At 54.6% G+C, this 21,404-nt stretch overlaps 1 protein-coding gene across 5 annotated transcripts in view; it reads right to left on the bottom strand.

The window, feature by feature from the left end:
• ARNT2 (aryl hydrocarbon receptor nuclear translocator 2) overlaps positions 1 to 21,404 on the bottom strand; it is a 155,141-nt gene that overhangs the window by 78,526 nt on the left and 55,211 nt on the right. For all 5 annotated transcript variants that reach the window (XM_087856582.1, XM_045813121.2, XM_045813119.2 and 2 more), the window contains one exon: positions 19,198 to 19,411. In XM_087856582.1, the coding sequence (XP_087712708.1) occupies positions 19,198 to 19,411 (214 nt within the window). The remainder of the gene's footprint in view (positions 1 to 19,197; positions 19,412 to 21,404) is intronic.

Below are 21,404 nucleotides of genomic sequence, written 5' to 3'. Positions count from 1 at the left end.
CGGCGCAGGTCTGCACAAAGCATCGCGGAGACAACCTCTCCCCAGTCCCAAGGCCAGGATGAGCCCTGGAGCACATCCACGCCAAGAACAGAGCTCCGTGGTGAGTGACCGGCCGCAGCAGCCCTGCCACCGACGACCGGGCTCGCAGGGCACTCTGGAAAGCCCACGGCTCACTAACTTTCTCCGGGGCGCATATCCCAGGCAGGACGACCACGGGGAGCACCACCGAGGCTCTGCTTACAAACTCACCACCACCCCATTCCCCAGCGGGGGCCTGTTGTCCTCCCCCCCCAGTCCTCCCTCCCTCCCCTGTCACCCCCCAACCCCCTGCAGCCAGCGCCTCTCCTGCTATTTATCTGCAGGCAAAAGTACAAATGTTTCATCGTGTTTAGAATATGCTAGGGTGTGCTTGGAAGACATACATTCCTCTCCGGGTATCATGCTACAAAAATGCCAGAAACGCAGGCCTGAGGGCTTTCATTTTACCAGTAAATGATTAACCCTCCTCTCCCTCCCTGCCTGCAGGGAGGCTGCCTGGCGTGTGGAAGGAGCCCAGGCTGACACGTTGTTCCAGAATGCAGTTTCAGGCCAAGCCAGACCTCCCCTGCAAACTGCTAATGAAATGATCAGAAAATACAAAAATAGCAACAAAAGTCTGCATCCATGCCGAAAATCAGTGTCAAGGGCCCGAAGAGGTCTGAAGCATGGAGGGATTTGTGCAAGGAGCAGTGCAGGCAGGAGGGTGGGGGTGAATGTGAGCAGCCCTGTGGCGCAACAAATACAAAATAAGGGACTGCCTGGGAATCAATGTAAGGCTCCCCCAGCAGAGGCCTCCAGACCTGCAGCCAGGAAAGAGACCGGGGAGTCTGGAAGCAGAGGAGAAGTGTCCCAGGGTCTGGACAGAGAGGCCGGGGCAGAGTTCTCGTGTCACCTTGCCTTCCAGCAGCCAACGTGCCCCGTGAAGAGGAGGACTTCCGAGGGGCCGCGTTCCAGTGAGAGGGGCGGCCGAGACCCCTGCCCACCCCGGCCAGGCCCCACGACAACTGGGCCCCAATCTAGAAAAGTTAAGTGTAAAAGAAATACACATTGACCAAAACCACTTCAACTCTGAACACACGTTAGGAACAGAGGACGAATAAAAGGGTGAGGAAGGGGGAAGATTTGCTGAACGCATGAGAAAATGCAGCACATAACAAGGAAGTGATCTGAGAAATCACAACAAATCCCCCCCCCCCACGAAACACAGTCCAGCGAAGCAGGCAATACTGAAATATCGATCTCAGTGATGCCAAGAAGATCTTCCATGAATAAAAAGAAAATGACCTGAGACCAGGAAAGATTGCTTTTAGGTGAAAAACAGGATTTCACATTTGAAACCCAAAAGAAGGCAGTCAACAGTGATGCTGCTGGAGGGGACCCCAGGCTGCAGCCCAGGGACAGGGGGGCCCAGACTGAGCCCGCCGAGCGGAGGACATGCCCCCCCCAGGGGGACCAGAGGGGCCAGGGTGGCTGGGAGAACCAGGGTGGGAGGTGCACACAGAGACCCCCCCCCACAAGCCAGTACCAGACTACTGATCATGCTTGTGAGGAAACCACCTGAGGTCAAGGAAAGCACCAACAGAAAGATGAGAAGGAAGAGCACAACATGGAAAATTCTGGACAGGAAAACAGCAATGTCTCCGATGGAAAATACACAAGACGGAGGAAAGGACAGATGAAAGGGTTAGCGAACCTGAACAGAGAAAAAAGAACTACTTAAAATGAAATACACAGAGATAAAAAGGGATTTAAAGAAATAAAGAGAGCATCCGTGGGCTGCGGGGCAACGCGCTCAATCTCATATACTTGTAATCGGAGCCCCAGAAACAGTAGGGAGAGATGAGAACAGGAGAGATATCTGAAGAATGAAAAGCTGATATTTCTTATAAATATGATGAAAACCATAAGCCCAAAGATTAAAGAAGCAAATGGACACCAAGTACAATAAACACCAGGAAACCATACTCGGGCAAACCGGAATCCAAGTGTTCAACAGCACTTACAAAGAGAAACCTTAAAACCAGCCGGATAGAGAGAGGTATTCTGTGCAGAGGGAGGGGACGAAACCAGCCGGATAGAGAGAGGTATTCTGTGCAGAGGGAGGGAGACAAAACCAGCCCGATAGAGAGAGGTATTCTGTGCAGAGGGAGGGAGACGAAACCAGCCAGATAGAGAGAGGTATTCTGTGCAGAGGGAGGGGACGAAACCAGCCAGATAGAGAGAGGTATTCTGTGCAGAGGGAGGGAGACAAAACCAGCCCGATAGAGAGAGGTATTCTGTGCAGAGGGAGGGGACGAAACCAGCTGGATAGAGAGAGGTATTCTGTGCAGAGGGAGGGAGACAAAACCAGCCCGATAGAGAGAGGTATTCTGTGCAGAGGGAGGGGACGAAACCAGCCGGATAGAGAGGTATTCTGTGCAGAGGGAGGGGACGAAACCAGCTGGATAGAGAGAGGTATTCTGTGCAGAGGGAGGGGACGAAACCAGCCGGATAGAGAGAGGTATTCTGTGCAGAGGGAGGAGACGAGGAGAACACCGAGTTTCTCACACGAGTCAACGCCAATGAGAAGACAGTGGGTTCAGGACAGCAGAGAAAACCACAGGCCCCCCCTGCCCATGAAGCAGCTACAGGAACCCGTACACAAGATGCTGGCGAGTCCAGCCCAACGACGCACGAGAAGTGCAGCACTCCATCATCCCAGCAGCTCATCTCAGGAATGAAAGACTGGCTTCACTCTAAAAACTCAACCGATGTAATTCACCCTATGAACAAACTAAAGAGGAAAAACCACATGGTCATCACGATAGATGCCACCAAAGTGCCTGACAAAATCCAACCTCCCTTCCTCATCAAACACTCAGCAAACTTGGAACAGAAGGAAACTTAAGCTGATAAAGGACAACCTTGAAAAAGTTAAGCTGGCTCAGAATTTAATGATGCAAGACCGGATTCTTTGTACAATCGGGAAAAAGAGCTGTCCACTCTCACCAGCTCCGTTCTGCGTCACATTCTACGTACGATGAAGATCCGAGACAGCGCAATCAGGCAAGAAAAAGAATTCTATTTCCGTATTCTATCACTGAGCAATCAGAAACTGAAATTTAAAAACCCCATCTACGTTGGCATAAAAAGCACAAAATACTTAGAATAAATCTGTGCAAGGGCCATACACGGACAAGAGCACAATAACACCCAGGGACATGAAGGGAAAACCGAGTACATGGAGGGATGCAGCGTTCATGGGTCACAAGACTCCCTATGTCTGTTCTCGCCAAGCTCATGTTAGCTCTGAAGCAGTTCAGCTCCCCTCGGGCTTCCTGTAGCATCAGGCAAGCTGACTGTGTAATTCACGTGGAAATGCAAAGAACCTGGAGGAACCAAAATAACTCCGGAAAAGAGGAACGGCGTAGGGAGACGAAAGCAGCCCAATGTCATGACCAAGCTGCAGGACTCAAGACAGCACGGAACTGGCCTATGCACAGTGAGGTCGATGGGCCAGCACAGAGTCTAGAAACAGACCCTCCCCCCCACACACAAAACCGATTTTTGATAAAGGAGCAAGGGCACCCTGCTGGAGGAAGGACAGTCTTCTCAACAAGGGTGCTGGAACAACCAGACCTTCGTAAGCTGAAAATAAGTGAAAGCTCGTCATGAGGGATTAAGTAAGAAATATGTGTGAAGTTCTCCACACAGCACTTCATGTAGTATGTAAACACTCCTTCCCTTTCTTCTTGGATTCCAAAAACAAAACTATCTGCTCCCCTGCACCAGAAAAGTCTTCATGCATAAAAATGCAGATCAGATCATGTCGGCGTCCTTTCAGCGACTGCTCCCTGTGCTCTTAGTAAACTCCACACATGCTGTGGTCCTCTGTGGCTGTCACCGGCCCGGCCTCCCCCTCATCACACACCACGGTCCCAGCCACCTCCCCAGACTCCACGATGCCTTCCTGCCACAGGGCCTTTCCACCTTCATCCCCACGGCTGGGAAAGTGCTTGACACTCCCAGGCCCTCCACCCACGGCTGATCTCCATCCATGTCCTCTGACCCCGGTCTGAGCACCGCTTCCTCAGAGAGCCTTCGCCCTGCTCCCCCACCACTTCCAACACGGGAATGAGGGGTCCTCGCTACCGTGTTCATAGCCTCCTGACGTCCGCCTTGGAACACATCGCCATTTGAAGTCTGCATTCACCGTATGACTGTCTGTCTGTTCTCCCCCAGCCGCACGGACAGCTCCTTCGTGGACAGTGACCGTGTCTGGCTCACTGATGCACTTTGTTTCTGGCATGTGCTGAATAATCGGTGCTCTCACACTGAGACACGCACTCTTCCTCCCGTAAAATGGTTTCCCCTTCATCCACAAGGACTCACTGGTCAAGTCCCAGGAGCTGCCGGTCCTGGAGAGCAGGGCCCGTAGGGGTCCCGCCCGAGCCCCAGAGCCTCAGCTGCTCTTGTGGGCAAGCCTGGGGGTCACCATCTCCGCCCATGGGCTGGCTCCCAGCCTTCCAGGCCTGGGACGGACACGCTGGTGCCCCAGGCAGATCACCGGGCCCCTCTACAAGCTGACCGGCAGATCCCCGCCCCGGCTGCTGACGGTGCTTCAGCCAACGGCTCACACCGCCTCTTCTCAGAGGCTTGTCCCTGGAGCTGCTTGGAAGCCGCCCGGTTTGAGGATGCCTGGGAGCTTCACCCACCTCTCAGGGTCTATGACCAAGGACAGCCTGCTCTCTTGCCTCTGGTGGGACAGCCTCTAGCAGCCTCCCCAGCTCCCTGCAGCATCAGGCTGAGGCTAGACCTTTCCTGAACCACATCTCGGCCCGCCTCCCCTCCTGACCTCCACGGCTGCTCCCTGACCGTTCCCCCGAGGGTGCTCTCTCCCGAAGCGTGTGCACAGATCCCCACCCAGACTGGGCGTCTAGACACTGGCCCCCAGGTGAAGGCTGCCGGCCACTGGAAAGGAAGGCAGCCGGCTCCAACTGAGCTCACGGCCCACTGTCTCAGGCACCACCCTCATGCCGACCCTGAGCAGGAAACGGGGGCCCCGAGAGCGGGTGGTCTGGGGTAAAACCCGGCCCCGTGGCAGACTCTGGCTCCAAAGCCCACACTCTTCGCTCGCCCCCTGGCCACGGCTGAGTCTGCACGTGTGCACGGGGGGTGGTGTGTGCACATTCCCAGTCCCATCCCGTAGTGTCAGCCAGGCAGTTGAGCACAGAGACGGGGTGACCGGGGGGGACTTCACACTGAGTGCAAGCATATCACTCCAAAGCAGACAGGGCTGTCCCCCGACATGGCCAGCTCTGCCGCCGCGTGCCCCCCAAAGGACAGAGGTGGTCACTTTCTAGGTGCATTCTGCAGGGAGCACGCGATCTGCAGAAAAGCTGGCCCATGTGAGCTCTGAGGTCCCCACGACGCGGAGCTCCCGTGAGTCTAGGTCCTCGGAACGTGTGCACTCAACCCAAGGTTAAAGAATGACATTGTAAATAGCTCCTCTGAGACTAATTTCTGTCATCACCAGAAAGGGCGAAACTGAAACCCATCCACCGGATCTCTGCCTGGGTAAACGGCTGACGGGCGAGGCTTTCGTTGGTGTGTAAGAAAAGAATCTACAAAAATAAGGGGAAAACTGAATGCAGATGTTTTCCTCAATTAGCTTCTACTGAGGAAGCAATAAACAGGAAAGATCACTGCTATACGTGCATTTTTATTTCACCGTTGGGGGTGAATCATGACATTTCAGAGAAAAATATGTCTCTTTTTTTAGTGAGGCTGAAGGAAACTATTTTAATTTTCCTGATCCTGCTGGAGTTTCTGCAATCGAGTTATTTTTAACCAAAGCATTACAAACTACAGCCATCACGTGAGATTATTACTAAAACCTGCATCATACCAGGAAGAAGCAATGATTCCATTTGTCTTTTCATTTGTCCTAAAGTAACTCAAAATTAGTATATCTGCCTAAACACAATCCTACTGGTAGGTTATTTTTGTTATCGTTTCCTTTTATAGATGGAGAAAAGTCTTTGTCTATTCCCTTCTCCAGCATCAGAGTTAGGACGAAAGATACTTCATCAAGAATTCAAGGCTTGCAAGGAGGGTTTAAAAGCTCATGTGCTCACTTTTCAACTGTGTTGCTGACTGATGACATTGTTAGCATTTTGTTTCTTTTTTATTTTGACCTTGCTGAAATTTCTGTCCTGCTATAAAACAGATCAGGCTGTGCTCTTTTATTTTGTGGGGGTTTTTTGGTGGGGGTACGGTAGTGTGCAACCTTTGGCTGACAACGAAATCATCAGGGCTGCTTTTAAGAATACAGACGCCTGGACTTCACCACAACAGGGTCGAATTCAGAGAAACGGGCCAGAGCCCTGGCATCGGAAGTTCTGAAAGAGCCAATAAAATCCTGATGTGCGCGGAGACTGAGAACCAGTGTTTTAGGGGCTGGGGATCTTAAACACTTACTTACTGCAAAGCTGCTGTTTTCCAGGCACTACTTGGATGTTACTTGGTTCAAAAAAAGCCATGATACAGAGATGAGAACACAGAGCACAGACCTCGAGGAGGTGATTCTCAGCATTACAAAAGAACGCACCAGCAGCCTGTGGATGTGGTGAGATCTCTGCGTGAATTTAAAGCAAGACTGAGAGTTCCCAAGTCCAAGGCACACGCATGGATAAGGGGACGGCAAGTACTAATAATGACCCATTTAAAAGCACTTAACCTCATCCATCCCTTAATCAGGACACCCTCACTGCTCTCGGGAGCTGCCAGAAAGTGCCTCTCTGCCTGGACACCGCAGAGCCCTGCGCCCCCTTCTCCAGCCGCTTCCTGACAGAGCAACAGCACAGCTCAGGCGAGGCTGCAGGGCTCCCCAACTTACCCACGGTGAACACCAGACTCATAGAAGTGGGTGCATCACTGACTCCCCTCAAGCCCCACTGTGAAGGAGGCTGCGTGCCCCTGTGACTTCTGGCAGAGAAGTGTGCTTCATGACCCACGGAAAATCCAGTCATTCGGTCCCACTGGTACGTCAAGCCTTGCAGAGCCTGGCACGCTTCAGTCGTAGACCCCTGACCCTGACAAGCTGTGACTCTGTCCACACATGCTAGGTCCTCAGACGTGGGAGACAAGGACAGGAAGAGAAAGGGGTTTGGGCCCAGTGATGGGACAGGGTGCCATGCCCTGGTGTCAGGGTCCAGCTACTAAAGAAGCCTCGAGAAACAAGGCACAGTGCCTGGCATCAGCCAGCCTACACCTGCTACTAACCCCTATGTCCAGAAACCAACTCTGTACCGCAGAGACTGGCCGAGCTGGCCTGAGCTGGCCAGGTCCCCGTCACAGTACAACAGGTCCCAAGCGGGGGGCCAAACTTCCCCACGCCCACCAACTGTCCGCTGTGTGCCCCTGCCTCCCCGCCTCAGGCATCACAGCAGCACCACCTCTCTCTCTGGCTTGCCCCTGACCCCCGCCTCTGGACCTGCCCTCAGCCGACGGTGGCGACCTTCCACTATTTTCTGCAGAAACGGCCTTGGCCTTGGCTCCGGACGGTGTCTGGTTCTGCTTCCGTTCACGAAGACGGTGCCAAGTGCCAGGTCTGGCCCGAGGCAGGACCCAGGCATCGGGCAGTGAATCATGTCAGAAGGCAGGCAGGTGAGGGGCTGGAGCGAGCAGGAGAAGCAGGGTGAACCCAGGAGAGGAGCACTTCTGAGAAATTAAATGCCTCGCCAGAGCTGGATGGGGGGCCGATTCCAAGTCCCACCAGATCCGAGAGGCACAGAGAAGTAGGGGAGAGAGTGTGCTCCTTATCCCCCCACCCAAGGGCAGGCCTACCTGTCCTGCCCACGGAGGACGAGCATCAGCAGGGGCAGCCCGGGGGGTGGGTGAGGAAGCAGGGGGCAGGAGAACGCAGCAGAGGAGCGGGCAGGACACAGTGCGCCATCCATGAGGCTCAGACGGGAATGAGCACCGTGTGAGGGTGGGGAGGGGTCTCGGGGACCCCCCCACCCCGGGGCTGTGACCCTGGTGGCCTGCAGTCACACTGACACACTGACAGATGGCACGGGCGCACACGGCGCATTCTGCACTGCCCCCACGTCGGTCCATGACCACGGGCTGCAGGGCCCACAGGCAGCCACCAGTTAATGCAAACACACCCACGGAAGGCGTGGGATTTGTGGCCTGAAGCAACTCGGCAAGTTGGGGCCACAGAGGAGGAGCCCCCGGCTCTCGCCACAATTAAACTCATTTCTGGCAGAAAAGATGTGTCAGAGACCATACAGGGCAGTGACAAAGGGTCACCAAGGACCCTCGATCATCAGCTTTCCTAACTTTATTTGGGTAGAGAAAGAGCTACAGCGAGTGGACCGGCTTCCCTGCTGGTTGTGCTGCCTGAGAACCCCGAGTCCCCACCTCTCTCTGTCCCCACTATCACTGCACTGGGTTGGGACAGTGTGCCCCAAAATGCATGTCTCCCTAGAACCTGCGAATGTGGCCTCACCTGGCAATAGGGTCTTTGTAGACATAAACAGGTTGAAACGACTCAGACTGGATCAGGGACGGGTCCTGAAGACAAGAGGACAGTCTGGACCCAGGGACAAGGGACGAACGCTGTGTGTGGCCGAGGCAGAGACAGGAGGGGTGCGTCTAGAGCAAGGGAGCGGCAGGGGAGCGGCAGGACTGCTGGCCACCACCAGACGCCAGGAGAGAAGCACAGGGCAGACCCCCCACAGAGCCTACAACGCGGACCAACTGCTGACATCCTGATAGACTTCTGACCTCTGGAACCGTGAGAGCACCCATCGCTGTGGTTTCCAGCTGCCCGGTTTGTGCTGATGGCAGCATCCGACGGCGCCCCAGCCCCAGCGCACTGTCTCCTCTGCATCCGTCGGCACCCTTACCACTTCGACTCCCCCAGCCCACTCCGCGCCCCCTACAACAGTGTGCACTCCGCAGCTCGGTCACAGGACTCCTCCGGCCTTCGCTGCCGTGGGAACAAGCATCCACTCTCCCCACCCTCTACCACGCCCCGCCGGCCCCCTTCAGCTCCTCACACACTCTCAGGGGCCCCGTCCAACCTGCCAAACAAGCCCACTCCCATATTACTTGTTCTCAGTGCCGCACGGACTTCTCCTGCCCAATGAGCATCCTGATGTGGGACGCATGTTCTACGTGATTATTTCTTTGGGGTCTCCTCTCATTGCTAAACCATCAACTCCAAGAGAGCCAGACTGCATCAGCCAGAGCACTACATCCTCAGCACTCCGCACAGCACCCGCACGACGTCAGTCAGTACTCAGTACACACGGGCTGGACGGGTGGATGCATGAATGCTCGCATGCAAGCAAAAGCAGAAGTGAGTCGTGTATCCACACGCCCCTCCGCTGCTCCTGCACGTGTGATGTTCTCCCGCGCAGGCTGGAAGGGGGGATGCCGTCCCATGATCACTGGGCAAAGCTAAGAAAGCTCCAAGTCTACCCATCTTCCCTCGGCAACAGTGCCAAGACCCTCAGACACATTTTAGAGGGTAAGAACACAGAGCAGAGCAAGACAGACACTTTGGAAGACCACCAGTGTTTAAATATGCTTCTCAATTATTAAAAAGCGAAAGAAAGCCCTACAATCCCCAAACACCCTCATTAACACCATCCCGTGGGTCATTCATGCATGCCTAGGGCAGTCCTATAAGGGGTATAGCACTGCCTGCACTTACAGATGAGGAAACTGAGGCCGGGGGAGGTCAAGTCCCTCACCCAAAGCACAGGGCCATGAACCATAACTGGCACCAGGTCCCTCTAGCTCCAAGTGCGGGGACCCTCCCACCACCCCCAGCTGCCTCCCCTCCGCCCCCAGGCCCACCCCAGCCCCATCCCTGAGTCCCTCTGGAGAGCACCAGCCTTTATCTGCTGGGACACCAGAGTGATCCTGAACCCAGCAGCCCGTGTTGGAAATCCGTCCAGATTCATGAAATATCTTTCCACATAAAATATGAGAGCAAAAGACAAACAGGCCCGCAGGTCCGCATGCTATGTATGAAGCGAAGCAAAACCAGGCAGGTCATATAAATATTTAACCACGAGAAAGAACTGAACTGGCACCGCGGCAACATCTGGGAGAAGAGATCTAAGCAAGCTGCGGTTTCCCGCGGGAAAGCCACTGTGACAATACGAAAAATCGCCAGCCCCCGGCTCTCAGACTTCAGCCTCATGTGCGTTTACCGAGCACCTCGGGCAGCACGACTCCAAACGCCTTCTCTGGTCGCCCAAGTGTTTGCTACACCCCTGGGCAATTTCCAAGGGGCCGAAATCAAATAAACATGCTTTTCTTGCCACTGAGACACTTTATTTCTATTTCAAACAACAGAAACTCAATAACACTGTTAATAGCTGACTCAGATAAAAATCAGGATTTTTTTTTCTTTTTTTTTGCTCCATTTACGTGTGTTACCTAATAAGGCAAGAAATGAACTGCTGAACGTGTTTTGGATTTCAGACTCTGGCATCGGCCCAAGGACGAAGCCCGGGTGTTGCAAAGAAAATAAGCTAGATATTTGCAAGTATGGTTTTCATGAAGTTACCTTCATGACTGACAGTTGGAAAGAGACGGTCTTTTTTCCAGAACTGATATCACAAGGGTGGGCTTCACAGTTCACAGAACCCCTGAGGGACCAATTATCCGCCTGCCATTCTTCCCCCGAAGGACTCAACGGCGCGGCCGAGGTTGACCTGGTTTGGCCCTCGCCCTCTTCTGCAATGTGTCCCGAAGGAGGCCCAGCTGCCTGGAACGGGCTGAGACTGAACGCAGACCCGGGCCGGCTGCTCTCCCAGGCGCGCATGATCCAGGCCGTGCACGCCGGGCTCTGCGGCATCATGTGCAGTGGGGCTCATTTCTGCTCTAGCCTGGGTCCTCTAGCCCTCGGCGCCTTGCTCTCCTCCTGCTCTGTGCCAGAGCATGCCAGCTGCCAGGCTCGCAAACCTCCTCCCAATCCTAGTGGCCAGACTGTGACCCTTGGACTTGCAGAGCGAGGTCCGGGGCTGGTGCAGGCTGGGGGAAAGGGGGAGCAAGGAGAGGACAGCAAGCTCCAGAGACCGCTCCTCCTCCCCCGGCTCTCCCCATACTCTCCATGGCCCTGCCCGAGACCTCCTGCCAGGAGCAGCAGTTGAAGGATGTCCCCAGCCCTAGTGGCTGCCAGCCCCCAGCCACACCTTGCCGAAGTCTTTAGTGCAAGCTTCTCAAACATGTACGTGCATATAAATCCCTTGGGGGGTTTCATGAAGATGTCGGTGCTGAGTCAGGCCCGCTGGGATGGGGCCTGTGATTCCGCATTTCCACAAAGCTCCCAGAGGTGCAGGTGCTGCTGGCCCGCAGAGCACCCCTACATCTTACCGGGCTTCACCTTCCAAGTACAAATACGTACTTGCCTTGAGGTTCACAGCTAATATGACATTTCACAAAGCCTTTTACATTGCCACCTTTCTCAGGAGGAAAGTTACAGTCAGAGATGAAAAACCCAACAAGGGTCAACAGAGGTGGACTTGGTCCAGGTGACGTGGGGTCGAGTCCCAGGACAGGGTAGAGTCCCAGGACGGTGGCCCCAGACCGGCGGTTCTCAAACTTCCAGCATGCATCAGTACGACATGGAGGGTGAGTCGAAATACAGATTACAGGGCCCTCCAAGCTCCCGGTCCAGTAGGTCCGGGTTCCCACCAAGACTGAGCGTCCCCGACAGGCTCACAGGTGATGCTCAGGCAGCAGGACCAGAGATCACACTCTGAGAAGCACTGCACGAGATCATGCAGGACCCCGAGGCCTGAGCTCTGACACCGTCCACCACCTGTGCGCCCTGAACCCCACTGAGCACTGCCCACCTGCCCCATGTCAGGGCCGCGCCAAGGCTTCCGAGGCTTCTTTGTATCCAGACACCCTGAAGACACAAAGGCTTTGTTTTCACTGACAGCGAGATCCACTTTGTAACACCTGCTGGGCCTCAGCTGTGTGGCCCCGGGCACCTGCCAGGGAGCCCCAGCTTCACGCTCCTCTCCTGTGATCTGGGGTCAACAGGCCCCTGTGCACAGGACTGTGACGAGGCGACAGAAGCAAGGGTTCTCAGCCCAACCCTGCGCATCATAGCCACCCAGGAAGCTTTTCCAGAATAACCATGCCCAGCACCATCCCCAGAGCCTGGGCGGGCATTCCTGTCACATCTCCCCGTGTGACTGGTTCTAATGCTCAGCCAGGGTTGATGCCCACTAAAGTGGTTTAAAAACGAAGAGCGCTCATGACAGTTGTTAATATTCTGCTGTTAGGATGAATGAGAAATACAAGCTCAATGCACCCAGAGTCCCGCAGGTGTCTCCTGTCCCAGACAAGCAGGGACACTGGAGCGGATGACCAGCGTGAACGGCTCACAGACACAACGATGACAGGTCAGTGAGCAGAGCTGCCTGCCCAGGGTCCCCGCTGGCCTGCTCTCATGAGCTGCTATCTGGGTCCAGAGCAGGGCCCAGCCAAGTCCTGTGACCCAAGGCTGAAGGCATCTCTGGACTTCGGGCAATGGGGAAGCTTAATCACAGCTGATTGGGACTTGTGACTCATGCACGAGGGGCTTTCCGGACAAAGCCCTCGGGGACCCACATGGCCCGGGCTCTCCTCAGATTATCACAAAGACTCTGGGCTGGAACAGCTAGGAAAGGGGGGGTCCATTCATTCAACAGCAGCTGAGAACTCCTGTCTCTCCTGTCTCGGGTGGGGAAGGACCGGCTGCATCCCACAAGTCTTTCTACGGCTGTGCAACCAGGTATTTGTTGAATAGATACCTACACGGTTCAATGAATGAGCAACTGGATAAAGAAAGGGAGGGAGGGAGGAAAGGAGGGAAGAAGTGGGGGGGAGGAAGCTGAGGGGGAGGGGGAGTAGGGAAGGAGGGAAGAATTAATCCTGCCGTGGCTCACAGGCATCTCCAGCAGCACGAAGTGCTAACCACTGCGAAGTTTTTCCCTATATTGAACCAACGCTGACTCCGTTCTCTGAACAAAGAAAGAACAGAGCGCAGAGGTGTGGTGGGGGGGACGGACCAAACAAACCTGGCTCCTTACCGTCCATGCATCACCCTTTCCCACACCCGCGGCGCAGCCGGGTTGCTGGGCGCTTCCTACACAGGGCAGCGCTCCAGGTTCCGGGTGCGAGGTCTCCAGTTTCTGCTCCCTGCGGGATCAAGGTTTGCCGGAGCTCAGAGGCCTCGGGCAGGGGTAAGGGGGGAGCTGGGGAAGGCCATGGACAGGGAACTTGCTCCCTCTGGGCTCCCTCGGGCAGCTCACTGTGCTGCTTGCCCTCTGAACCCCACCCCTTGGGGCAGGATCACTTGGAAGCCCTGGGACTCTGCTCAGCTCCCCTCCTTCCCCATAGTGCGTGGGCTGGAGCACGGGTCACTCAGATATGCACAAGAGATATTTCTCCAGCAAACCACCCCCCAAACTTTTATCTGATCCCTCCCAACTTCCATACCTGACATCAGCTCCACCTCCAACTTAGGAGCCTGTAACCCAAATATCCCGAGCATTCCCCGGAAGATGAGAGTGTGCTCCTGCGTCTGGTAGAAAGCCCCATCCTTCCCCGTTAAGGCTCACCTCTAACACCACAGAGGGCAGCTCTCCCAGCCAGCCAGCAAGCCTTCCTCCCATCAGTGACAGTGCCCGATCTCCCGCAGGGAATGGCCTCCCCCTAACTTTTAGGCCCACGTGCCTGTGGTAGAGACGCTGGCCTCACACCCTCGCTGAGACTCCCTCGCCACTGGAACTGGGCAGGGCAGGTGGCCCACGCGGAGCCCAGAGAGCCGGTGGTGGGATATTTGCTGGAACTGCTGGAGAAGGCGGTCTGTTTCTGCTGGTGTTGCTGAGCGACGATTGAAAGCTCGGAGCTGCTAAGAAACCCCTCTGTTGCGTGAGAAGGGCCTGCCTGAGGATCCGCCCTGCCCAGGCAATCCCCCCTCTGGGCACGGTGTCTACCCTGAAAGACTTGCAAAGGAATCTCAAAGAGGTGTCTGCACGCCATGTTCACAACAGCCAAAATACAGAAACCAGCCCGATGCCCACTGATGGAGACAGCACACGTGGTACACACGTACAGTGGAAAATCATTCAGCCGTGGAAAATCATTCAGCCTTAGGAAAAAAAAAAAAAGGAAAACTTACCATTTGTGACAATATGGATGAACCGTAATGCTAAGTGACAGGATCCTGTCACAGAAAAAGTACTGCCTGATTTCCCTTCCGGAGAAATCTAAAGTAGTCAACTCAAAAGCGGAGAACAGAACGGCAGTTTCCAGAGGCTGGGGACGAAGAACTGGGGAGTTGGCGCTTACTGGGTACAAAGTTTCAGTCATGCCAGGGGGAGAAGTTCTAGAGTCTGCTGGGCAACACAGTGTCCGTCGTTAACAATGCAGAAATGCCTGCTTTAAAACACGGTAGGAGGATAGAGCTCATGTCCAGTGTTCTTATGCAAAAACAGAAGAAGAAAGAGAGAGAGAAAAGGGAAAAAACCACAAAAAACCCCACAAGGAAATGTCTGCTGGTGCCGGATATGCTCGGCACCTTGACGGCGGTGACGGTGTCGTGGGTGGGCGCGTATGTCCACACTCATCGAAACGCACGCACTGAACCTGGGCGATGTTTCGTGCATCAGCGTGCCTAAAACGACAAAGCCAGGGGACGGAGGAGAAGGTGTCCAGCCCATTCTTGTTATCTACCGTAGTTTCGTTTTATCGTCACGGCAAACACCGAGTTAGCAAACTCTGAGCTGTTGCTCCAGGGAAGACAGGTTCCTGCCAGCCTCCGGGCGCGGCACGGTCGTCGCCCCGTGGGTACAGAACCGTGTCTTACGTGTGCTTCTGTGTAGAAACCTTACCTGATACGGCTGCTCCGTTACCCCCGAACTGCCGGCCACCAGCACCGTGCCTCACGTCTGCGAGCAGCTGCCCCGACACGTGACCCCCCACCCCCCACCACACAGCACAGCCACAGCACTTCAGCCTGCTCTCGAGGGTCATCCTGAACTGCCAGATCACCAACAAACATCACAAAAATGCAAACAACAAGGCACGAAATACACTGGAAGAAGAGTGCTGATTTCCAGCGAAAAAAGGGCTGGAACAAGAGGACAGAGCATCATCTCCTTTGACCTTGGCTAGAAACACGTGCACCCGTGACTCCAGTCCTCACCCCTCTGGGCACGGGTGCAAATGCCCGTGAACGCTCCCTGCATACTGAGTTGGGGTTACAACAAATTTTGCTAAGAGGCAAATTCGCAAGTATGAAGCTCCGGATAACGAGGAATGACTGTTACCAGTGTCTGATCCCTATCTGTGTCTGAAGCCGGAAGCCCCTTCCAGGGATGTGAGCCGATCCAGGTCCTTTTCACTAAGCCAGTTGGGGTTGGTTTTCCGTCACTGAACCCAAGCTGGCTGCTCAGGCACTTTCCTGTAAGCACAGAAGTCTCTGGGGGCCCCTGGGGGCTCAGTCGGTGAAGTGTCTGCCTTCGGCTCAGATTATGATCCCGGGGTCCTGGGGTCGAGTCCGGCATCGGGCTCCCTGCTCGATGGGCCACCTGCTTCTTCCTCTCCACCGCTTGTCTCTGGGAGGAAGGCACCACCCCCTGATGGCCAGCCCCTAGGACCCTCTAGAACCCGCGTCCTCAGCGTTCCATTCACACCTACGAAGGGAGAGTCCCATCGCCGCCAGGCACTGCTGGTGGACAGAGCCTCGAGATTTACACGGTTACTCAGCTTGAGATGACGGGTCCCTTTCACCCTCCTGCCAGGACTAGCCCTTGAGAGGAGTGGGCTCTTACGAGCCACAGCGAGAGCACCTCCACAATGCCCACCTCGGCCCACCACCCACCCAAGTCCTAGGGAAAGGACATGCTTTCTCAGGCTCCTGGGCATCCGGGGCCGATGCCACCCGTCTCCCCACAGGCCATGCCAGCAGGCGAGCAGGCCCACGGGGCAGGGTGCCACGGGGCCCGTGGCCTTGAGTGTAGTTCTTCATCCTCCAGCTTCTCCTCCAGCTCCCCCCATTTCTTAAATCAGTGCATTCAATTCTACACGGGGGTGGTGGGCAAGAGTGGAGAATGGGAGCTGGGAATTCCCTGGGCGGGGAGAGGGGAAGGAGGGTCAGGAAGGGAGACCCAGAACGGGATCTCGGGCTGCCTGCCCGGCTCCTTCTCTATCTGCAGCGTTGCTGCGGGTGAGGGCTCCACCTCTCCCCGCCTGGATGAACCCAACAGACGGAACCCGGCCCACGCCGCCGCAGGATGCCCCCCACGAGACGTCATCACCGCCTCTGCGGCGGGAACAGGGTAACTCCGCTGCCACCTCCACTGTAGTCCCTGCAACTCTGCGCAGAACTGTGGGCCCGCAGCCACGAGGCGACTCGCCCCCTCCTACCAAGCCCCCTCAACGTCCGCAAGCCAGCACAGGCCACCTGCAGGTCCCACAGACCAGGCCTAACTCTCTGCCACTGAGAGGCTCAGAGAGGCCAGGCTGAGCCCCCCATGACCCCCACAGACCCGCCTGGCCCCCTGCCCCACGCCCTCCCGCCCTGACCCCCAGCAAGGCCCACAATGAAGGGACAGGAGAGCTTGAGACTCCGTCCAATGACCAAAGGCATCAAATCATCCCTGGGGTTTGTTATTCTGAGTTTTAGTACAGCTACGTGTTGGCTGGTCACAGAGCCCAGCCCCTGCCGCCTGTCCTGAGCGCCCTCCAAACCACAGCCTCCCGCTGCACTGAGCTCTTCCAAGCTCCCCGCCGGGTCTATGAGCTTTTAGGCTGTCTGTGCTGGGAGTCACAGCACACCTCTCCAGCTCTGGGAGAGCCAGTCCCCTCGTCCTCCCTGAGCACGGAGCCCCTCCCCAGCCTGCCCTGCTCCCTCGGACGAGGAGCTCAAGCAGAAGGAGGCTCAGAGGCCTCGCTGGTCAGCGTCCACCAGGTCTTCTGGCTTCTTGGAGGAATGCCTCTAGTACACCAGCTCTGGCGGCCAGGGCCACCGTCCAGGGCTTACCCCGAGGACACTCTGTCCAAATGGGGTCCACACTGACCCTTTAAACTCTGCCAGACACATGAAAGCTTCCCATGGACAGAAGGGTCCACTCTGCTCTGCTGAGTCAGTTAGCTAAACCCATGGCCAGAGCCTGACCTCCCCCTGACCATCACTCCCCCCGCCATCTGCCAGGGCTCCTGACTGGGTTTCAAAAAGCCACATCCTGTGGTCAGACACAGAAGTCTAGGGAAAGACGGCTCTTTCCGGAGAAGGTGATTTCAGCTGTCAACAGTTCCTGGCTGATTTATTTTCCTTTTCATATCCCTCTGGAATGCTTAACTTTGTAAGGTGCCTTCCTTAGAATTTCTATATGGAGCTCTCTAATTCGGCTCAAGGCTGGGACAGCAGAGTGCGTCTCTCTGAGTCTGTCTTAGCGCCGTTGTTTGACCTATGCATGGAGCTCGGTGCCAGGCCAGGTGTCACCATTGCGGAGACGCAGAGGTGAGCACAGCACAGACCCCGTCCTCACACCTTAACCCCCGCCCTCCCCCTCCTTTAATACGCACTGACACCAATGCCGAGAACGCTACTAGTATCGTCCAGAAACAGCTGTCCTTCTGTCACTTCTGAAAATACACAACTCAGTCTTATCAGGGGTGTTAGGGGCTGGACTGGGTCCCCTCAAAATCAGTATAGTGAAGCCCTAACCCCCAGAACCTCAGAACGTGACTGTATTTGGAGATGGGGCCTTTAAGGAGGTGACTGCTGTTCGACAAAGCCACGAGAGTGGGGCCCTAATCTCCTATGACTGGTGTCCTGACAGGAGGAGAGAGACATCAGGAGTGCTCGGCCACACAGCAGACCCGAGAGGACGCGGCGAGCAGGTGCCACCCCTAGGCAAGGAGAGAGGCTCAGGAGAAGCCCAACCTGCCAACGTCTGGATCGTGGACTTCGAGAGTCCAAAACTGTGAGAAAATACAATTCTGCTATTGAGGCCACCTTCTGTGGTATGTTTTTATGGGAGCCCGAGCAGACTATTGCAATCGGCACAACAATGACTCCCTCACTCACCAGGCTTCGGCTGAACGCCTACCAAGCACACAGCGTCGAGTGAGGCTCAGCGGGCAGACACAGAAGCGAACACAGACCCAGCGGAACGCACATGCTACAGCGCCGTCGGCCCTAACACTTGCTTAGAAAAGGCAAATGTGTTCCAGTGTGATTGCTCTATGGGGGATCAACTTGAGCGTAATGTGAATTTTGTGTCTGCTCATGAACACAGAAAAGTGCATCCGGCCAAAGGGGACCACACCGGCCCACAAACGCACACACCTCGGACACCTGCCAGCTCCCCCAGTTGCCATGTGTTACGAGCCACCCCATCCATATCTGCTGTCACAACTCTCCTTTGACTTCTAACTTCACAGGACTATCCTTGTACCACCACACACAAACACACAGGGGGCAACCCTTCCAAGACTCACCTCCACAAGTAAATTTCACGCCAGTCTCAAGGTCCAGAGTCACACTTATGCTTGTATTTATGAATTTCTTAATCATTTAATGTATAAAATTATGCTCCCATTTCTACTCGGTTCCTATTCTTATTTTTATCTGTCAGTGATTCATTCTTGACTGTGTGGTCCTAACCCATTTCTTCCCCATGAGCCCTGTAGTTTTATCTCAAGAGTTTGTATACTGCAGGGATTTTCAGCAACATGCATGTGGCATGATGGCAGAACTGACTGTATTTAAATGTTCCAATAACAACTCCATGGCAGGGAATTAAAGCCGAGGTAATAAGCACCTATAATCAGGATCACACATAATGAAACACTTGAGACATAAATCTCATTACAGAATAGATGGTTCTGGCTAATGTATCAATATCGCCTCCTAGTGACAACATCCCCTAATTGCAGGTAAAATATAGAAAAAAATGGATTTAAAAAATTCACGTACTAAAAATAAATTTTTTAAATGTTACAGGTAAATGAAGCCATTACACAAACCAAGTCAAATATAGGCCCTCACCTTTAGGCAGCTTTTTCTGACCTGAAGCTCCCTGATCTGTTTACTGAAAGACATTGGTCTCCAGGGTCAAAGAGCCTCACAGAGGGAGCCACACTGACCTGTCATCGAGTTTTCTGAAGTGCACAGCTGCTCTCTCAGCTTCTCCACATCGTCGGGATGCACCTGTTCGTACAGGGTGCTCCCAAACCACTCGGACTGGGGCTGGTTCAGAACGGGGGTGACGGAGTCAGACACGTAAATCACTCGTCCTGTCTCTGCCGCCACTACAAACAGAAATCCATCGGCTGCTTCGAGGATGAGGTGCTTCAGTTCCTGGGAAGAAAAGATCGAGATGAGGACAGAGCATGGACAAATCCAGTCTAATCAAATTTTCACATCAGCAACTTTCAACTTTTGTTCCCTCACTGTGATACACACATAGTTTTAGAAACTTTGATTGTTTTTTTTTAATTGAAAAATTAGCTTAAAAACGCACAAAGCTTGTCCTACTCTAAGATACAGCTACTGTAAACACTGTTGGCCCTGATTTAACCAGCCCTCTCTTAGGGAGAGAGCAAACTTTCAGCCCAGGGGGGATGGAAAGCAAGCAGTGATAACCAGAATGTGTCGGGCTGCCAGAGGTTTGAATAGCCTCACCTACTCTTCAAACTGTAGTCACGTCATGGGGGCACAAGAAGAGCCCTGCACACAGTGCCCAGTACAAAAGGTGCTGCTGGAAGGGAGGGAAGGGGAAGAGAGAGTGGAGAGCGGGAAGGACAGTCTCCCAGCCACTGCTCCCGCACTGTGGTGCACCCCCACCCCCTCTCTTCCTGCACTCTGAGCTGAATGCTGGCGGTGCGCACAAGAGTCTCTCGTACATCAGCACACCTGTCAAACCTCCGGAACTCCTGAGACTCTCAGAGCAATGCCGACGGGCAGCCGGGCACACACCATTGTCGATCTCACTTCACAGTGAGATAGAGGTTAGTGGCACCAGCCCTGGGGTCACATTGACTCACCAGGCTCATGACTGTCAGTAAAGGCAAGAAGGAAGCTGCTTGCAATCAATGAATGGGCAGCAGGAAGCCCTGCCATCGTCCCCAGAGGCAGGAATGGAGCCAAGTCAACTCTGTTAAAAGAGGTCTTTTCTTTGCCTGAAGGCAGCTCAAGTGTGGCTGCCAACCATGTCATTCTCACATCAAGCTCGATGCAGTGGGTTCCGTTCCTCTAGGGACTGAGGAGCTAACTCCCCCACATGCCCCTGCGCCCACAGGTGTGCTCCGAACGCCCCATACGCTGATGATGTTCCAAAGAGCCAAAGTCAACAGTTGGCAAACACTGCTTGCTGGGAATCCTCTGTTCGGATGTCACCTGACACAGAAGCCTCACGGGAACACCAATTATGCACCAGCTGCACAGACGCAAAAGGAGACTCTGACGCCACTGGCCTGGCCTCAGCGTGCTCCAAGGACCCAAAGATCAGAAAACGGGGTCTGCTGGTGAGCAGAATCTGGGGAGCTCTGAGCCCTTGGCTGGGTCAGAATGCTTACGTCCTCTGCCTGGGAACCTAGGGCAGAAGGAGACTACACAGCATTTCCTAAGGAAAAGTTTATTTTGTCCATTTCTCTTGCTTTGCGCTTCTGCTGATCCATGCCTCCCGGCCGCTCACTTAGTTCAGAGAATGGGTCAGCAGTTTTATTTTCAGTGTTAGAAGTGCTTCCAACAGGAAGGACCGTAAAACACGGAGCAGGATGTCTGGGAAAGCAGCGAATGCTGTGTGCTGGGGGACAGGGGCAGAGGCTGAGCGCTGAGGCAAGGTTTACGGGATGGAGCCTCACCTTCATCACGGCCCCTCTGTCTACACCCCCCACCCCCACCCCCAGTGTTGTCTTCTGGGTCCCGAGCCTGCACTCTCCAGTTAAACCAATGGGAAGGCTCTCACCCACGGCTCTGAGCCGTGCACCTCGGGCATGTTACCACCCTCGGCCTCTGTGTCTTCCCATGGTTCTTCTCAGTGGGACTTTGTGAGGTTAAGTGAGGTCTTGTCAACTATCACATGATTTCACTCATATGTGGAATTTAAGAAGCAAAACAAGAGGATCACAGGGGAAGGGAGGGGAAAAGAAAACAAGGCGAAATCAGAGAGGGAGACAAACCATAAGGGAGTCTCAACTCCAGGAAACAAACTGAGGGCTGCTGGAGGGGAGGGGTGGAGGGTTGGGGTAACTGGGGGATGGGCACTGAGGAGGGCATGTGATGTGATGAGCACTGGGTGTTATATGCAACTGATGAATCACTGACCTCTACCTCTGAAACTAATAATGCA

Source organism: Ursus americanus, chromosome 28 (assembly GCF_024610735.1).
Source record: "Ursus americanus isolate L20-20 chromosome 28, mUrsAme1.1.p, whole genome shotgun sequence".
In the NCBI taxonomy this organism is placed as follows: Eukaryota; Metazoa; Chordata; class Mammalia; order Carnivora; family Ursidae; genus Ursus; species Ursus americanus.
Note: the sequence above shows the minus strand (reverse complement) of the source record. Positions and strands in the feature narration are given on the sequence as shown.